General features: G+C 33.3%; 1 protein-coding gene across 1 annotated transcript in view; it reads right to left on the bottom strand.

Moving 5' to 3' along the window:
• LOC126889386 (LITAF domain-containing protein) overlaps positions 1 to 16,964 on the bottom strand; it is a 140,913-nt gene extending 123,949 nt beyond the window's left edge. The window contains exon 1 of the mRNA XM_050657645.1: positions 16,571 to 16,964. Within this exon, the coding sequence (XP_050513602.1) occupies positions 16,571 to 16,691 (121 nt within the window). The 5' untranslated portion in view covers positions 16,692 to 16,964. The remainder of the gene's footprint in view (positions 1 to 16,570) is intronic.
• Between the last annotated feature and the right edge of the window lie 263 nt (positions 16,965 to 17,227).

Below are 17,227 nucleotides of genomic sequence, written 5' to 3'. Positions count from 1 at the left end.
CGGCTTAACTGATTTTGGTCACTAAACATGAGTTTGAAACGTATTGACAAGTAGTATCTGATGCATCTAAGGTCAAGTATGATAACTGAAGGTATTACAGGAATCATTTAGCTTGAAAAACCGTTTTTTCCCATAGGAAATAGATTTGATCATACTTAATGAAGCCTATAACTTAAAAATTCGAATTTTACCGGATATGAGGTATGGACCGTTAGATTCTTCTAGAGTCCTTCTACAAACGCTCAGTTATTATCGCAATTCGTCGGTTGAAATTTTAAGTAATTGTCGAAAAACCAAAATTTTCAAAGTTTAGTTTTCCAGTTTTTCGGCTATACTGAGCCGTGTGCATGTCTGATCCTGACGGCTTAGACACCATGTGACAGCTTAACTCAACACTATTGATTTATTGTATTTGCGGTTCTCGTCTCTTCTTGAACCGAAGATATTATAGCCCAACACAATATGCCGTTTTGTACCTACCAAGTGCTATAGCTGGCTTATAGGTGGTCAAAAGTCACAAACTACACCGGTTCTGAATCGGCCCTGACCCCCTCTTCAAACACAGAAAAACAAATTCAGATTGGTTTAACTTTTCCACATACATACATACATACATACATACATACATACATACATACATACATACATACATACATACATACATACATACATACATACATACATACATACATACATACATACTACTATATTATACATATCCACAAACATTTACCCTTTTTTAAATATAAATTGAGTCATATTTCCGAGCTCGGTAACTTTTGAATGGTATAGCCGATTTTAAAAATTAGACATGCACTATCAGAAGCCGCAAAGGTCGGACTTAAATTTTCAAAATTTTTGGGAGTTTTGGGGACGAGAACGAAAAACAGACCCTAAATAGGAAGGGCCGTAAAATCCACACCCTTGTACCAAAATGGATGGTTGACATATGGATGGGTGAGTCTTTTCCTGAACTTTAAGATGGGAGTTGGCCCAATTTTCAATTCAGTCAGATTTAGAAAATCGAAAATTTCGTGTATATATTGTCATGTATATATATGCCGCGTGTAGGGGGGTTGTGCCCCACTGGCGAGAACTGTCGAAAAGCGAAAAAAATAATTTTTGAAGAGAAGCCTTTATACTTACTGTGTATTCATTTTCTGTGAAATAGGCGAAAGAGTCAATTTACTCAACAAGTGGAGTCCGTTATACAAATGCAAACATTTCATTTAATTATAAAACAAAACTATATATTTCTATTGACCTTTCATTTATATCATGTTAGTGCGGAATATTTCATATTTTTTATTAGAATACGAGTACCTACTGGATTATAATGAAAAAGTGGTTGATCTTCACCAAAATAATCAATTTTGCTAAATAATATTTTGCTGTCTTTATTATGGCATTTGCATTGAATTATGACAGCGTATGTGCGAGATTGCCAATTTTTGTCATGAGTTTCAAACATTTTAAATGATTTAATGTATGTACAACTTTCTCACAATGTGAAACAAAAATTTAAAATTTAAAATTTAATTAAAATTTAATATTTTGGAATTGTATGTATGTATCGGTTTTAGAACGTCTTTCGACGTTGTCCGATGCCTAACTTCCACGTCCTTCTATCATCCCATGTGCCATCTCTAAGATCCCTTGTACTCATTGCTTTGGTTACCCCTTCTTTTCATGTCTTTTGGGTCTTCCTCGTTTTTTGCGGTTTGGTGGTACCCACTGCATAATCTTTTTGGGCAATCTTGTGTCTTCCATTCTTTGAACATGACCACACCAAATCAACTGCTGCCTCTCAATGTCTGTTGTTAAGTAACCATCTATTCCAATTCGTCGTCTTACTTCCTCATTTCGAACTCTTTCCCTACGGGATATACCTAACGATCTTCTAAACACATCCATTTCTACAGCTTCTAATTTTTTCCTGTTGTTCTCGGTCATTCTCCAAGTTTCTGCTCCGTAAAGTAGGCTGCTTTTAATAAGTGTTTCATAGATATTGTATTTTCGCTGTATTCCTATTTCGGAGCTCCAAAGTATTCCATTTAGGCAGCCAATTGTTCTTCTAGCTTGTGTTACCCTTTTCTTTATTTCCTCATCGTCTTTTCCCGTTCTATCGAAGATTACTCCCAGGTACGTGTATTCACTACAGGATGTGATTTCTTCATTATCCTCTAGTTCGATATTGGATAACTCAGCTCCTATGGGTAGGTATAGTTTTTTTCCACATTAATTTCCAAGCCACACTGTTCATATTCCTCCTTTAGTTTTCTTGCCATATACTGTAGATCGTCTTTATTTGAGAACTGAGAACGATAAACAGATTGAAGAAACATTCATTTTCTATTCAGATGAAACTTGGCTAAATGAAAATCAAAGATACTGTTTCAAAAGTATGTACAAGTATTATACAAGTTCTTGACAAGCCTTTCTAGAAGGATATTATACTGGTTTAAATGCTGCCGCAGGAAAAGGTCAAAATTTATAATCACGCACATTGGTAGCGAACATGGTTTTGTGGAGAATGGTTTATTTGAGTTCATTTCAAAAGTCACTAAAGATTACCACGAAGAAATGAACTACAATGTTTTTGAGGATTACTTTTCTCAGGTATTGAATTTTCTACCAAATAATGCTGTCGTTGTTTTCGATAACGCCAACTATCACTCAAAATTAGTGGAAAAGCTACCGACGGTCTCATAAAAAAAATAAATATATTTGACTAACCAATGCAAAACAATACCACGTGATCAGACTATGCTTAAAATGGAATTATTAGAAATTGTAATAGTTTTTGCTGATTATCGGAGAATAGGCCATTTTTGGGAAAAGTTATTTACCAGCAATTTTGTTGCTGGAATCGAAGCTTATGATTATATATAATAATAATATAGGTATGCAAAGTCCGCAGATAGTGTGCTACTTTTTTATAAACAAAATGGCGCCCGAAAATCGTGTTTTTTCAATTATTGCTCTATAACTCCGAAGATTTTAACTTTACAACAAAAACACTCAAATAAAAATTCACCGCAATTAAATTCTGCATAGAGATATGTTTTTCCGATCTGCTTCGACGAAAATTTTCCTCGGAAAATCCGGGTTTTCGCAACAAAATCTTTAATTTTCAAATAAAATTTTAGATAAGTAATTATCTACCAATAAATAAATAATTTGGTGACTTAAAAGCCTTCTTGGTTTGAATTATAGTTCCAGAAGCTGGTGAAAGTTGAACGAATATTTTAGCAACAATTCAATTGTTAATTAATAATTTACGGTCGCAATAATAACCAAAATAATTATGATACACTGATCAAACTTTGAAATCTTATAAAGATGAGATGCCTATTTAACATTTTGTCGACAAAATATAGATTTTTTATTTTTTTGCATAATCTTTAAATGTTAAAAAAAATAGTTATAAACAAATTAACGTTTATCAGAAAGTTTTTATTATGTATATTCTAATTTTAAAAAAAAGTTAAAATGCGTATTTCAAATATCTTGAAAATGAATGTTTTAAAACTTTTTTACAGCCATTTGCAAAAAAGTTATGAAACAGCAAAGTAAACATACGATTACTGCGTTGTTTATTTTTTTAATTCTTTCAAAGCGTAAAAGTGAGTTTAAAGTACAAGCTAATTACTAACAAAAAATATCGGTTATTAGTTTAATGGTTATATTTTAATTAAAGATTATAAATATTTTTTTTGTAATTTACACGCGCGAAAGTGGACTACTACAGTATCGTAGCTGTATTATGTATTATACCCGTCCACATACACAACTCGCACGAGTTTAAAGCGTGTCAATCGCTTCGAGTGAACATCTCCGGCTCTGTATCAAGCCTACTTTCGCGCTAAAAATTACAAAAAAAAGTATTTTTAATCTTTGATTAAAATAGAACCATTAAACTAATATTTGATATTCTTTGTGAGTACAGTGGAACCCCGATAAGTCGGCCCCCGATAACCCGGAAGTCCGGCTAACCCGGACCGATTTTCATCAGATAAACATTTCGATTTTCAATATTTTGTATTTTTCAATTTAATTGTGGCTTATTTCCCATTAAAATAGTTAATTATCAGACAAACCTTTCAACAATAAAAATGTATGTAATATAATATTTGAGAGATAATGTGTAGATATGTGTGTAATTTGAACTATACGATATTAAAAATGACTCATAACACACGCCGCAGAAACAACAGCCACCTGTCTGTAGTACCTATTCCTTTTTATTTCAAAATGTCAGCATTGTTTAGGAAAGACTATTTAAAAAATTCTTTTATAAACAATGGTCTTTAGTTTTCACTGTTCTTAAATAACATTACATCGTTGTGACTGTATTGTGTGTCTTGTATTGTTCCCTTCCGTTTGCTTACGTTTGTGTTTGGTGTTTTTTTTAGTAATTTTAATGAGTAGGTACTGTGTATATTTATAAATATATTTCATGTTATTTCAATTCTAACGGAGTTTATCTGTAAGTATACCGTATTTTATTAATTTTTACCATATTCTCCGGCTATCTCGGATTTTCGATAACCCGGATCGGCCGCGGTCCCGATTAATCCGAGTTATCGAGGTTCCACTGTAATTAGATTGTACCACAGACTCACTTTTAAGCTTTGAAACAATTAAAACAAATTATAAACAACGGAGCAATCGTATATTTACCTTGCCGTTTCATAACTTTTTTGCAAATAGTTGGAAAAATTTTTTTGAAGCATTCATTTTCAAGACCTTTGAAATACGCATTTTAATTATTTTTTAAAATTAGAATATAATAAACAATTTCTGAGAAATGTTAATTTGTTTATAACTATTTTTTTAAACATTTAAAGATTGTGCAAAAAAATAAAAAATTTATATTTTGTCGACAAAATATTAAATAGGAATCACATCTTTATAATCTTTCTAAGTTTGATCAATGTCTCATGATTATTTTGGTTTTTATTGCGACTGTAAATTGTTAATTAACAATTGAATTGTTGCTGAAATATTCGTTTAATTTTCACCGGCTTCTGCAGTTATAATCTATACCAAGAAAGCTTTTATTGCACCAAGTTATTTAATTATTGATAATGATAAATAATTACTTGGCCAAAAAATTTATTTGAAAATTCGAGATTTTGTTGGGAAAACCCACATTTTCCGAGGAAAATTTTCGTCGGAGCAAATCAAGAAAAACGTGCCTATATCACAATGTAGAATTAAATTGGGGTGATTTTTTATTTGAGTGTTTTTGGTGTAAAGTTAAAATCTTCGGAGTTATAGACCAATAATTGAAAAAACACGATTTGGGGCCGCCATTTTGTTTATAAAAAAAGTAGCACACTATCTGCGGACTTTGCATACCTATATTATTAATATATAGGATCATAATATTCGATTCCAGCAATGAAATTGCTGGTAAATAACCTTTCTTTGTACTTTACTAATTAGACCAGCGTATTATAACTATTTTTTTTCAAAGTTTAATAATTATGCAAAAAGACGAGAAATTTATATTTTGTCGATAAAATATTAAATAAGCATCTCATCTTTATAATCTTGATAAGTTTGATCAATGTATCATGATTATTTTGGTTATTATTGCGATCGTAAATTGTTAATTAACAATTGAATTGTTGCTAAAATATTAGTTTAATTTTCACCGGCTTCTGGAATTACAATCTATACCAAGAAAGCTTTGATGTCACTAAGTTATTTCATCATCATATATCATACATCTCCAAGTGGAGCAAAGGGCACCTTGCGGTGTTTCAAGTAGCATGAGGAATGATGGTGAGGTTGCTAGTCCCACGCATCATCTGTTGAGTTCCGTCCAATTTTGTTTACTAGTTTTCTCCATTCTCTTCTGTTTTTTGCTATCTTTTTTGCATCGTTCCATGTTAAATTATTTTCTTTGAGTTCTTTCTCTATTGTTCTTTTCCACGTATAAGATGGTCTACCCATTCTTCTTTTGCCTTGAGCATTGTAATGTAGAGCTTGTCTAGCAATATTTGTTGCTGGTTTTCTTAAGGTGTGTCCTATCCACTTCCATTTCCGTTTTTTATTGTATGTTCTATCCTTTCTTCATTTGTTATTCTCCACAATTCGTCATTAGTAATTTTGTTTGGCCAAAATATTCTCAGTATAATACGTAGGCACCTGTTAATGAAGGATTGTATTTTCTGAAAGAATTTTTTATGGTGTTTCCATGTTTCTGCTCCATATAACAGGACAGACTTTACATTAGTTTCAAATAATCGTAACTTTGTTCTTCTGCTGATGTTTGTCGAGGCCCATATCTTGCGCAAAGAGTTGAAAGCGTTTTGTGCGAAGCTTATTCTTTGTGTTATGTCCTTTTCTGTGCCTCCTGTTGTGTTTAGCAGACTGCCCAAATAACAGAAATCTTTTACTTCTTCTATTTGTTTCCCTTCCAAATATATATTGTTTCCGTTCGTTTCCCCATTTGATAGTATTTTCGTTTTTTTCGGATTTATTTTTAAGCCGGTTGTTTTTGCTATGTTGTTCAATCTGGTGATTTTGTTTTGCATGTGTTGTCTGTTTGATGTTATGAGACATATGTCGTCAGCGAACTCTAGATCCTCCAGTTTTGTAAATGGTGACCATTGTATACCTGTTTTTTATCTTCATTTTGTTTCATTATCCAATCTATGACTATTATAAACAATGTCGGTGACAAGACACAGCCCTGTCTTACTCCTTTTTTTATGCTTATTTGTTGGGATAGTTCCCCTTCATGTTCAACTCTGGCAAAACATTCGTCATAGAAAAGCCTTATTACTCTTATATATTTGTCTGGTATTCCATAGAGTTTTAATATCCTCCACATCATATTACGATCTATTGAATCAAACGCTTTTTCGAAGTCTACAAAGTTGATATAAACTTCCTGATTCATTTCTGCTGATTGTTCCAGGATGATTCTTAGGGTATTTATATGGTCAATACAGGAACTGTTCGGTCTGAATCCTATTTGGTTAATTCTTAATTTTTCATTTATGGGATCTTTAATTCTCTCCAATATTATTCTGGCCATTATTTTGGTAGCTACAGTGAGAAGAGTGATTGGTCTCCAGTTTTCGCATAGTGTGAGATTTCCTTTCTTTGGTAGCTTTATTATAACTCCTTCACCCCAATCTTTTGGTATCTTTTCCTCGATCCAAATTTTTTTAAATAGTAAGTAGTACATATCCACTGAGAAGTTTAAGTGTGATTTTATCAGTTCTGCGGGAATTCCATCATCACCAGCCGATTTGTCGTTTTTTAAAAGGTTTATAGCATACCTTATTTCGTCCTTCGTAAATTCGTCGTTTCTTAAGATTAATGTTTCGTTTCTCTCAGTTTCTTCCATCTCTATTTGTGATTCAATTCCTTCTTCATAAAGTTCTGCGAAGAATTGTGTCCATCTTTGGGCAATTTCTTTTTGACTTGTGAGTGTTTCTCCTTCTTTCCCCATTAGTTTCGTTCTTTGCTGGCTCTTGCCCCCTTTAATTTCTTTGGTTATTGCGTAAAGTGTCCTTGTGTCATGCATTATCGCTGCTTCCTCTGCTTTTTCTGCCATTTGTTCCATATACAGCCTTTTATCTGTTCTGGCTTGTTTTTTAACTTCTTTATTTTTTTCTGTGTATTTTTCCTGCATTTCTTTTTGTTTTATCGGGTTTGTTGTTTTGATCAATTCAGTTTTGATTGCTCTTCTTTCCTTGATTTTTGTTTTAGTGTCCAGCGTTATCCATGGTCGATCAGCTTTCTCCTTGCACCCTAATATCTCTTTCCCTGCTTCCATGTACGCGTTTTTATATATTTCCCATATACCTTCAATGTTAGATTTTCCTACTTGTTCCAAGTTCCCCACATGCCTCTCCAACGTTTGTTGGTATTTGTTTGTTATGCTAGAGTCTCTTAATTTATTTGTATTGAATTTTCTATGTTTTTTGTTTGATTTATAATTTGCCTTGAGGCTAATTTTTATTTTTGCTCTCACTAATTCGTGGTCTGATGCACAGTCGGCTCCTCTCATTGCTCTCACATCTTGTAAGGAATTTTTCCACTTCTTTTCAATGAGAATGTGGTCAATTTGGTTTTTAAATTTTCCTCCTGGTGACGTCCATGTTGTTTTATGGATATCTTTATGTTGGAATAATGTTCCCCCAATCATCATATCGTTTATCGAGCAAAGTTCTATTAATCTCGTGCCATTGTCATTCCTTTCTCCCATGCCATGAATCCCCATTACATGTTCCTTTCCATTATTATTAGATCCTACTTTGGCATTCCAATCCCCCAAAACGATTTTTATATCCCGTTTATATGTTTTTTGTATTTTTGCTAGCAACATATACATCTGGTCGTAGAACTCTTCCTTTGTTTCATCTTCTTGTTGATTTGTTGGAGCATACACATTAATTATTATTAAGTTTCTAAATTTGCTTTGAAATCTTCCCCATATAATTCTCTCAGAGACATTCTCCCACTCCATTAATGCTTGGGCCGATGCTTTATTTAACATTAATGCCACCCCTTTTTCTTTGTCTGAGTTTATATCTTTGCCAGAATAGATGACAGTAGTTCCACACTGTAATTGGGTTCGTCCTGACCCATTCCATCTAGTTTCACTGATCCCTAGTATGCTTATGTTGTATCTACCCATTTCTGTTGCTATCTGATGTGCTTTACTTATTTCCGCCATTGTTCGTACATTCCAACAACCTATAAATATGTTTTCCCTTGTATCAATTTCTCCCTCTATTGATTTCCAAGTTTTGTTTCTATTTCTTTTTTTCTTGCTATTTACCCTATTTCTCCCCACCTTGTCTGTTTGCAAAACCATACTCATATCCATTTCGCGCGATGTTGTTTCCGTTTGTTGTTCTGGTTTTAATCTCAGTTTTTTGCTGGATGGGTTACTTTCATCATTTTTTCTCTTTGGTCATTTTCGCTGTGTGGAGATCTATCACTCATTGTTCTGGCTCTAGTTTTATCTATGGGAGTTTCTGCAATATTTTCCTTTCTTTGTTCATCCGTTGGCCATGTTTTGACTTCTTCTATTCCGTATTCATCTCCGTTTATTATTAGCTTGTCATATTTAATCTTCGCATTATATCCTTTTGTTCTTGCTTCTTTCATGTGCTTTAAAAGTATTTTTCTTTGTTCCAAGATGGTTTTTGGGTAATCCTCATTCACGAACCATTTTGTTCCTTTTAATTTCCCGCTTGCCTTTAGGATTTCCATTTTTTTACTTCCACTTGTTAGCTCAACAAGGACCGGTCTTTCCGAGTTGTTAGTTTTACCGCCTAATCTTCTAATTTCTGTTGTCTCTTGGTCTGCTCTGCAATGTACTTCCATTTTGTTCATGACTTCCTGCACTTTGTTTGACAACATTTGGGTATCTTCATTTTCTGTTTCTTCAAGACCGTATATAATTAAGTTTTTTCTCTTCATCTCTCTCTCGATTTTCTCCATTCTATTTCTCTGTTGGTTTATTTCTTGCTTTAGTAGCATATTTTCTTTTTTGAGCTCCTGGTTTTGATTTCTTAATTCTTTAAGCTCTTTTTGGATTCCATCCAATTTTTGCTCTATTCTCGTATCCCTTGCTTCCATTCTGTCCAATTTTTCTCGCAAATCCTTTATGAATTCTTCCATGTTGTTACTATTTGACTGTGGGTTTAGGGAGAATTTCCACAAAGTTTGCGTCTCCCGCACGGTTACCGCCGAAAACCTACTGCAATTCAGCCCTCAGCCCGTACGGGAGCTGGCTTGACTTGCTTCGTTCTCTCTTTTTCTTTTATTTTTTCGTATCCTCCTAGAACCGACTCTGGGTATTCAATCGTAGTCAATTAGATACTAAAGTATATTTCTACACAAATAATTTGGCTGTCTGCGGTAAGTGCAAAAAAAACCGAATCGACTTCGTGGAGATTTTTACCCTTCTTATACTGGCCTATTTAAAAAGGTATTTATTTCTTCTTTCCCTATTTCTCCGTGCTTTTTCAGATTTGGCAACACCGCCAAAAATTGTTCAGCGATTACCTTCTTATGGAATTAAATAATTAATTGTTTTGTTTATTTATAGCTAACCTTGTTTTTTGACTTGCACTTGCTCTGCAGGTTTTATTCACTTAAAAATGTTTGTTTCACTCCGAAATTTTGATGTACACTTCGCTGTTGTCTTTAGATACGACTTCGTATGGTCTTTACATTTTATTTTCACTTCCGTTTTAAGAATTTTCGCGATTTGTTCACAGTGATTTTCGAACTTATTTATCTAGCCAAACCAACGTTGCCACTAAGTTATTTAATTATTGAGTAATAATTACTTACCTAAAACTTTATTTGAAAATTAGAGTTTTTGTTGGGAAAACCCGCATTTTCCGAAAAAAATTTTCGTCGGAGCAAATCGGGAAAAACCTATCTCTATGCAGAATTTAATTGCGGTGAATTTTTATTTGGGTGTTTTTGTTGTAATATTAAAATCTTTGGAGTTATAGAGGAATAATTGAAAAAAATACGATTTGTCGGCGTCATTTTGTTTATAAAAAAAGTAGCACACTAACTGCGGACTTTGCATACCTATATTATTAATATATAGGATCTTATAATTCGATTCCAGCAATAAAATTGCTGGTAAATAACTTTTCCATGAATTTTGCTAATTAGCCCAGAGTATAAGCCAATATGTCATTGACGAATTGGCAAAAACAAAAGGAATAACGGTATTACGTTTGCCTCCTTATCATTGTTAACTAAATCCAATAGAGTTAATTATGGGCTAAAGTAAAAGGTGAATTGGCCAGACGAAATACAATTTTTAAACTGGGAATGTCAAACAACTTTTATTAAATTCCATAAGAACGTAACGAAATATAACTAGACCAATGCCGTAAACCACATAAAAAAAAGGAAGAAAAATTGTGGTCTGCTGATAATTCAATAAACATTTAAGAACTTTGACAATCTATAATCATTCCAATCGGCCCGGACAACGAATCTCGACACAGAATAAGAGGAAGATATGAAAATGCATAATGTATAAGTAAATCATTAAGTTTTAAATTTATGCACATTGCTAAATTTTTGTTAGATATCAATACGATGTACCTACCCGCTTTAGCATTAATTTTATTTAACATAATAAGTATTTTTGAAAAATTTAAATGCAGAATGAAAGATTACTTTATTACCGAGGGCCGAAAGTCACTTAGAATAAATAAAAAGTTTCTTTTGAATGAAATATTTGCAATTAAAAATCACACTAAATTTTCTCTTTTATTTTCACCTCTGTAACTTATTAGAATAAACAATATAGAAGTTTATAGAAATAAATACATTGAAAACACATTGAAAATTTTGACAGGCGACATTTTGCGCCTTTCCCTTTTAAGAGCATGAGAAAACCAAAACCAAACAGGTACATTGAAAAACGTGAAAGATGAGAATGGAACCATACTTACAGAAGAGCATGAGATTATTGAGAGGTGGAGAGAATATTTTGAAAAACTCCTGAAAGTTAAATAAGTAGAAGGAAATAAGATAGAACAAAACAAAAGTCAACACACCCCACAAGAACAACAGGAACAGATAGGAAATATAACACAAACATAATTAACAAATGCAGTCAACAAAATCAATATGGGAAAAGCACCAGGAGATGACGATATAACTGCATCAGAAATGGTCAAATGTATGAGTGAAGAAAGACAAAAAGTACAAGTACATACTACTAAAGGTCATGTCATGAACCAAGCTAAGAAAAAAAAAATTGAAGGCACTCGTGGGAGTGCCGACAGAAGTGAAAACTTCTTATAGTATATAAATTACGAGCTCAATGCTTTTTCCTTATCCAAAAAGAAGTGCTATACCTATATCATAATATATGCGATGAGTATGCCCTATGCCCTATGCTATTTATGTATACATAAACATAATTTTTATACGTACAAAATTTATATCAGCGAAGTGATGATGGTCGCAAATTCAATACTTTTTCCCTATCCAAGAAGTGCACAGTGCACAACGTTCCTAAAGAAATTTTCAATTCAAAAATTTATATCGTCGAAGCGATGACGGTCCCTAATTCAATACTTTTTCTCATCCAAAAAGTGCACAACGTCCCTCAAGAAGTTTTCACTTCAAATATTTATTTCGTCGAAGCGATGATAGTCGCAATGACGGTCGCTAATTTAATACTTTTTCCCATCCAAAAAGTGCAGAACGTCCCTAAAGAAATTTTCAATTCAAAAATGTATTTCGTCGAAACGATGACGGTTGCTAATTTAATACATTTTCCCATCCAAAAAGTGCACAACGTCCCTAAAGAAGTTTTCACTTCAAAAATTTATTTCGTCGAAGCGATGATGGTCGCAATGACGGTCGCTAATTTAATACTTTTTCCCATCCAAAAAGTGCAGAACGTCCCCAAAGAAATTTTCAATTCAAAAATTTATTTTGTCGAAACGATGACGGTCGCTAATTTAATACTTTTTCCGCATCCAAAAATGCACAACGTCCCTCAAGAAGTTTTCACTTCAAATATTTATTTCGTCGAAGCGATGATGGTCGCGATGACGGTCGCTAATTCAATACTTTTCCCCCATCCAAAAAGTGCACAACGTCCCTAAAGAAATTTTCATTTCAAAAATAACGTATTTCGTGGAAGCGATGAAAGTCGCTAATTTAATATTTTCCCCATCCAAAAAGTGCACAACGTCCCTCAAGAAGTTTTCACTTCAAATATTGATTTCGTCGAAGCGATGACGGTCCCTAATTAAATACTTTTCCCCCATCCAAAAAGTGCACAATGTCCCTAAAGAAATTTTCACTTAAAAAATTTATTTCGTCGAAGCGATGGCGGTCGCTAATTTAATAATTTTTCCCCATCCAAAAAGTGCACAACGTATTTCAAGAAGATTTCACTTCAAAAATTGATTTCATCGAAGTGATGACGGTCGCTACTTTAATACTTTTTTCCATCCAAAAAGAGCACAGCGTCTCTAAAGAAGTTTTCACTTCAAATGTTTATTTCGTCGAAGCGATGACGGTCGCTAATTCAATACTTTTTCCCGATTTAAAAAGTGCACAACGCAACGTCCCTAAAGAAATTTTCACTTCAAAAATTTATTTCGTCGAAGCGATGATGGTCGCGATAACGGTTGCTAATTTAATACTTTTTCCCCATCCAAAAAGTGCACAACGACCCTCAAGAAGTTTTCACTTCAAAAATGTATTTCTTCGAAGCGATGACGGTCGCAAATTTAATAATTTTTTCCATCCAAAAAGTGCACAACGTCCTAAAAGAAGTTTTCATTTCAATACATATACGTACAAAATTTATTTCGCAGAAGAGATGACGGTCGCCATGACGGTCGCGAAATAAATCCTTTTTCCCCATCCAAAAATAGGTTTTACATTTATTTTAAATTTAAATACTTAGATATAATTTATATAGGGTGAGGCAGATAAAAGGCCTATTAGAAATATCTCTAGAACTAAAATAAAGAAAATTATGAAAACTGGAATATAGGGGTTTTGAGGTGTGAACTATTTAATGAAAATATTTTGGTCTCTTTGCTACTTCCGGTTATACCGGAAGTTGATTGTAACTTCGTTTTTTTAAATGGGATACCCTATATATTTTTACGTTTTTGGATTCTCCTCGATTTCTTATTTCTTAAAATATATGGTTTTGTAATATTATACAGGGTAGATTAAAAGATAATTACGTTTTTTATTAATTTCGTACCAAAATTCACACCCTGTAGAATTGTAGTAGTTTTACATCAAAATCCCTTTATATGTTCAAATGATTTTTAATATGGTCTACTATTGTTACCAATTATTAGTATAGCTAAATTTTGAATTTTAGTATTCAGGGTGGGTCGAAACTCGGAATGTGTATTTTCTGAGTTTTCTTAAATGGAACACACTATATTTTAGTATTGTAATGAAATGGTATTTTATGGTACTTTTTAATTTCTTAAGCATTCCCTATACCCAACTGCTTTACTTAATTTGTGCTTAATTGTTAAACGCACCAACAATCTTAACTACGTATATATTTTGATAGCTCAACCATTATTGGCAATTTTAAGTATAAGTCTCGATTAGTATGTATTTATTTCCGAAAAATTATTTGTGATTGAATATTTTTACGGTCAACCTAATAAAATTTCAGGTATTTTGTGTTGCAATTAGTGTTTGGCTTGAATGACCAACAACTCACAAATTGAAGCAGTTAGGTATAGGGATTGCTTAAGAAATTAAAAAGTATCCTAAAATAACATTTCATTACAATACTAAAATACAGGGTGTTCTATTTAAGAAAACTCAGAAAATACTCATTCTGAGTTTCGACCAACCCTGTATACAATAAAGGAAAAATTTAACTATACCAATAATTCTTAACATAGTAGACTATATTAAAAATCATTTGAACATAAACAGAGTTTATTATGTCAAACTACTACAATCCTACAGGGTGTGAACTTTGCTACGAAATTAATAAAAAAAACGTAATTATCTTTTAACCTACCCTGTATAATATTACAAAAACTTATATTTAAGAAAGAAGAAATCAAGGAGAATCCAAAAATGTAAAAATATACAGGGTGTCCCATTTAAAAAAATGGAAGTTACAACCAACTTCCGGTATAACCGGAAGTAGTAAAGAGACCAAAATGTTTTCAATAAATAGTTCACACCTCAAAACCCCTGTATTCCGATTTTCATAATTTTCTTACCTTGAGTTCTCGAGATATTTCTAATAGGCCCTTTATCTGCCTCATACAAATAATATATAGCATAAGCGATGACGGTCGCGATGACGGTCGCAATGACGGTCGCGATGACGGTCGCGAATTCAATGCTTTTTCCCCTATCCAAAAATCGCACAACGTCCGTAAAGAAGTTTTCACTTCAAAAAAGAAAGTTCCTCTAGATTGGCAGATATACATTATAACACCATTGTATAAAAAAGGGGATAGCAAAGAATGCTCAAACTATAGAGGAATAACACTTGGAAGCACAGTAGGAAAACTGTATGCTAGTATACTGAAAAACAGGCTAAGAGAAAAACTAGAAAACACCAGGGGAGCCAGAGTGGTTTCAGAAAAGAAAGAGGGACGAACGATCAGATTTTCATAATGAAACAAATAGTAGAAGAGGCTCTTAAAACAGAAAAGGAAATACATGCATGTTTCATAGATACTGAAAAAGCTTTCGACAGAATTAAAAGGGAAGATATTTGGAAAATATCAGAGAAGAGAAAAATTTAACAAGATCTAATAGGATGCATCCAGACAGTACCGGCGCTAGGGTACAAGGTGCCCGCCTGCAAAAGTAGCATATGCGCCCTTTGATTTTCTTTTAATTAGTATTTTGTGTAATACCAGCCATAAAAAGGTCATTTTGGCGCCGGATATTGGAAGATGAGAATGATACAAATAAAAGAACTATGCTACGCAAACAACCTGGGGATCATTGGGGAGTCAGAAAAACAATTAAAAGAAAATATAAACATACTGTATGAAGAGCTAAAAATTCAGAAACATGAAAATAAACAAAGAAAAATAAAAAACAATGATAATTGGAAGACAAAAAGAAAGCCATAAAATAGAAGTAGATGGCAAGAAATTTGAACAGGTAGTCAGATATAAGTATTTGGGGGTAATCATAAGCCGGGATGAAAAATTAGAAGATAAGATAAATGAAAGAATTGAAAAGACTGGTAAACCGTACAATAATATCAAGAGTAACTTTTTAAATGAGAAAGAAATACCTAAGAATGTAAATACGGAAATAGTAAAAACAATTGTGAAACCCACTCTAACCTATACCTGTGAATCTTGGGCATTAACAAAAACACAAAAGAATAGACCAATAAGCACATAAATGAGATTTTTGAGAACAATAGAGGGAAAAGCAAGGAAAGATAAAATTAGAAATCAAACCTTTAGAGAAAATCTGAAAATACACCCAGTTACAACAACAATCGAACAAGGAGAACTTAGATGGCTCGGACATGTACTGAGAAGAGGAGAATAAAACATAGTAAGACAGATATATGAAGCGAAAGATATGGGCAGAAAGAAGAGAGGAAGGCCAAGAAAGACGAGGACAGAAGAAATGAGGGAAGCGGCCGACAAAAGAGGAATAAAATAGTATTGGTTTTAGGAGGAATAGGAGGAAACAAAAGTATTGGCAATTGATAGAAGGATATGGAACGAAATGTGGAAGAAAACGACGGAGAACCCAATCCCACAATAACCACACCGAAAGGTAGAAGATTCCCGGATTAAGTAAGTAAGTATGTATATAGATCCTGTTCTTTCTCCAACACTGACTCATGATTTTCATACCTCTAAGGTATATAATCCATGAGTTTGTATTGTTATTTTTATGTTAACATGGTGGAAATAATAATATCTAAAACGACAACAGTAGAGGATATTATTTTGAGTGATTTCAGTTTAACCGCTGTACCTGCTGTTTGCAGATTAGTGAAGATTTGCATGTGTAATGATCTGCCAGGTACAAACAAATAAAGTTTAAGTATACTTACAGGAATGATGAGGTACATAAGGACTGGAGGGCGGAACACCCCCGACAGCCTGTGCGTAGCTAGGAGGAGCCGCTTGCGGTGGTCCATAAGGAGGCGGCATCATATAATTATTTTTGCTCATTTTAATCCACAACAAAAGAACACTAGCACTAAATATATCGTTTATTTCATAAACACCTTACGAAACTCACGAGACTAAATTTAGCAACACTTAGGTCAACTGAAATTGGGTTATTCGAATTCGAGCGCGGTATACTAAACACTCTTTTAATTGAGGATCAGCGATGAGAAGGTCATCTCAAGAGACGGAGCGATAGCTAAGCGTCCAACTTCGGATTTCGAGTGCGACTCAGTCGTGGATCGCGGATAACGTGAATTTAAAAGCAATGATGTAAGCTTACTGCCACTTTCTATGAACCGAGTTAGTAGTCGGTATCTATTGTGTATATTTTTATTAGTACGGACGATTTCAATAATACTAACAAAGACGAGAAAAAGTTGCAGACATATAAAGATATCTCGTTCAATACATCAATCATTGTCAGAATTCTAAACAAGCATTTTTGAGCTTTGGGATAACTAAATCAATAATTATTTTTCTCTGATTTTCTAAATTTTCAAAACATTGTGTCTTAACCCTCCAACCACAATAGACCA

Source organism: Diabrotica virgifera, chromosome 8 (genome assembly GCF_917563875.1).
Source record: "Diabrotica virgifera virgifera chromosome 8, PGI_DIABVI_V3a".
Classification (NCBI taxonomy): Eukaryota; Metazoa; Arthropoda; class Insecta; order Coleoptera; family Chrysomelidae; genus Diabrotica; species Diabrotica virgifera.
The sequence above is the reverse complement of the archived record's forward strand: the minus strand, read 5'-3'. Positions and strand labels throughout refer to the sequence as shown.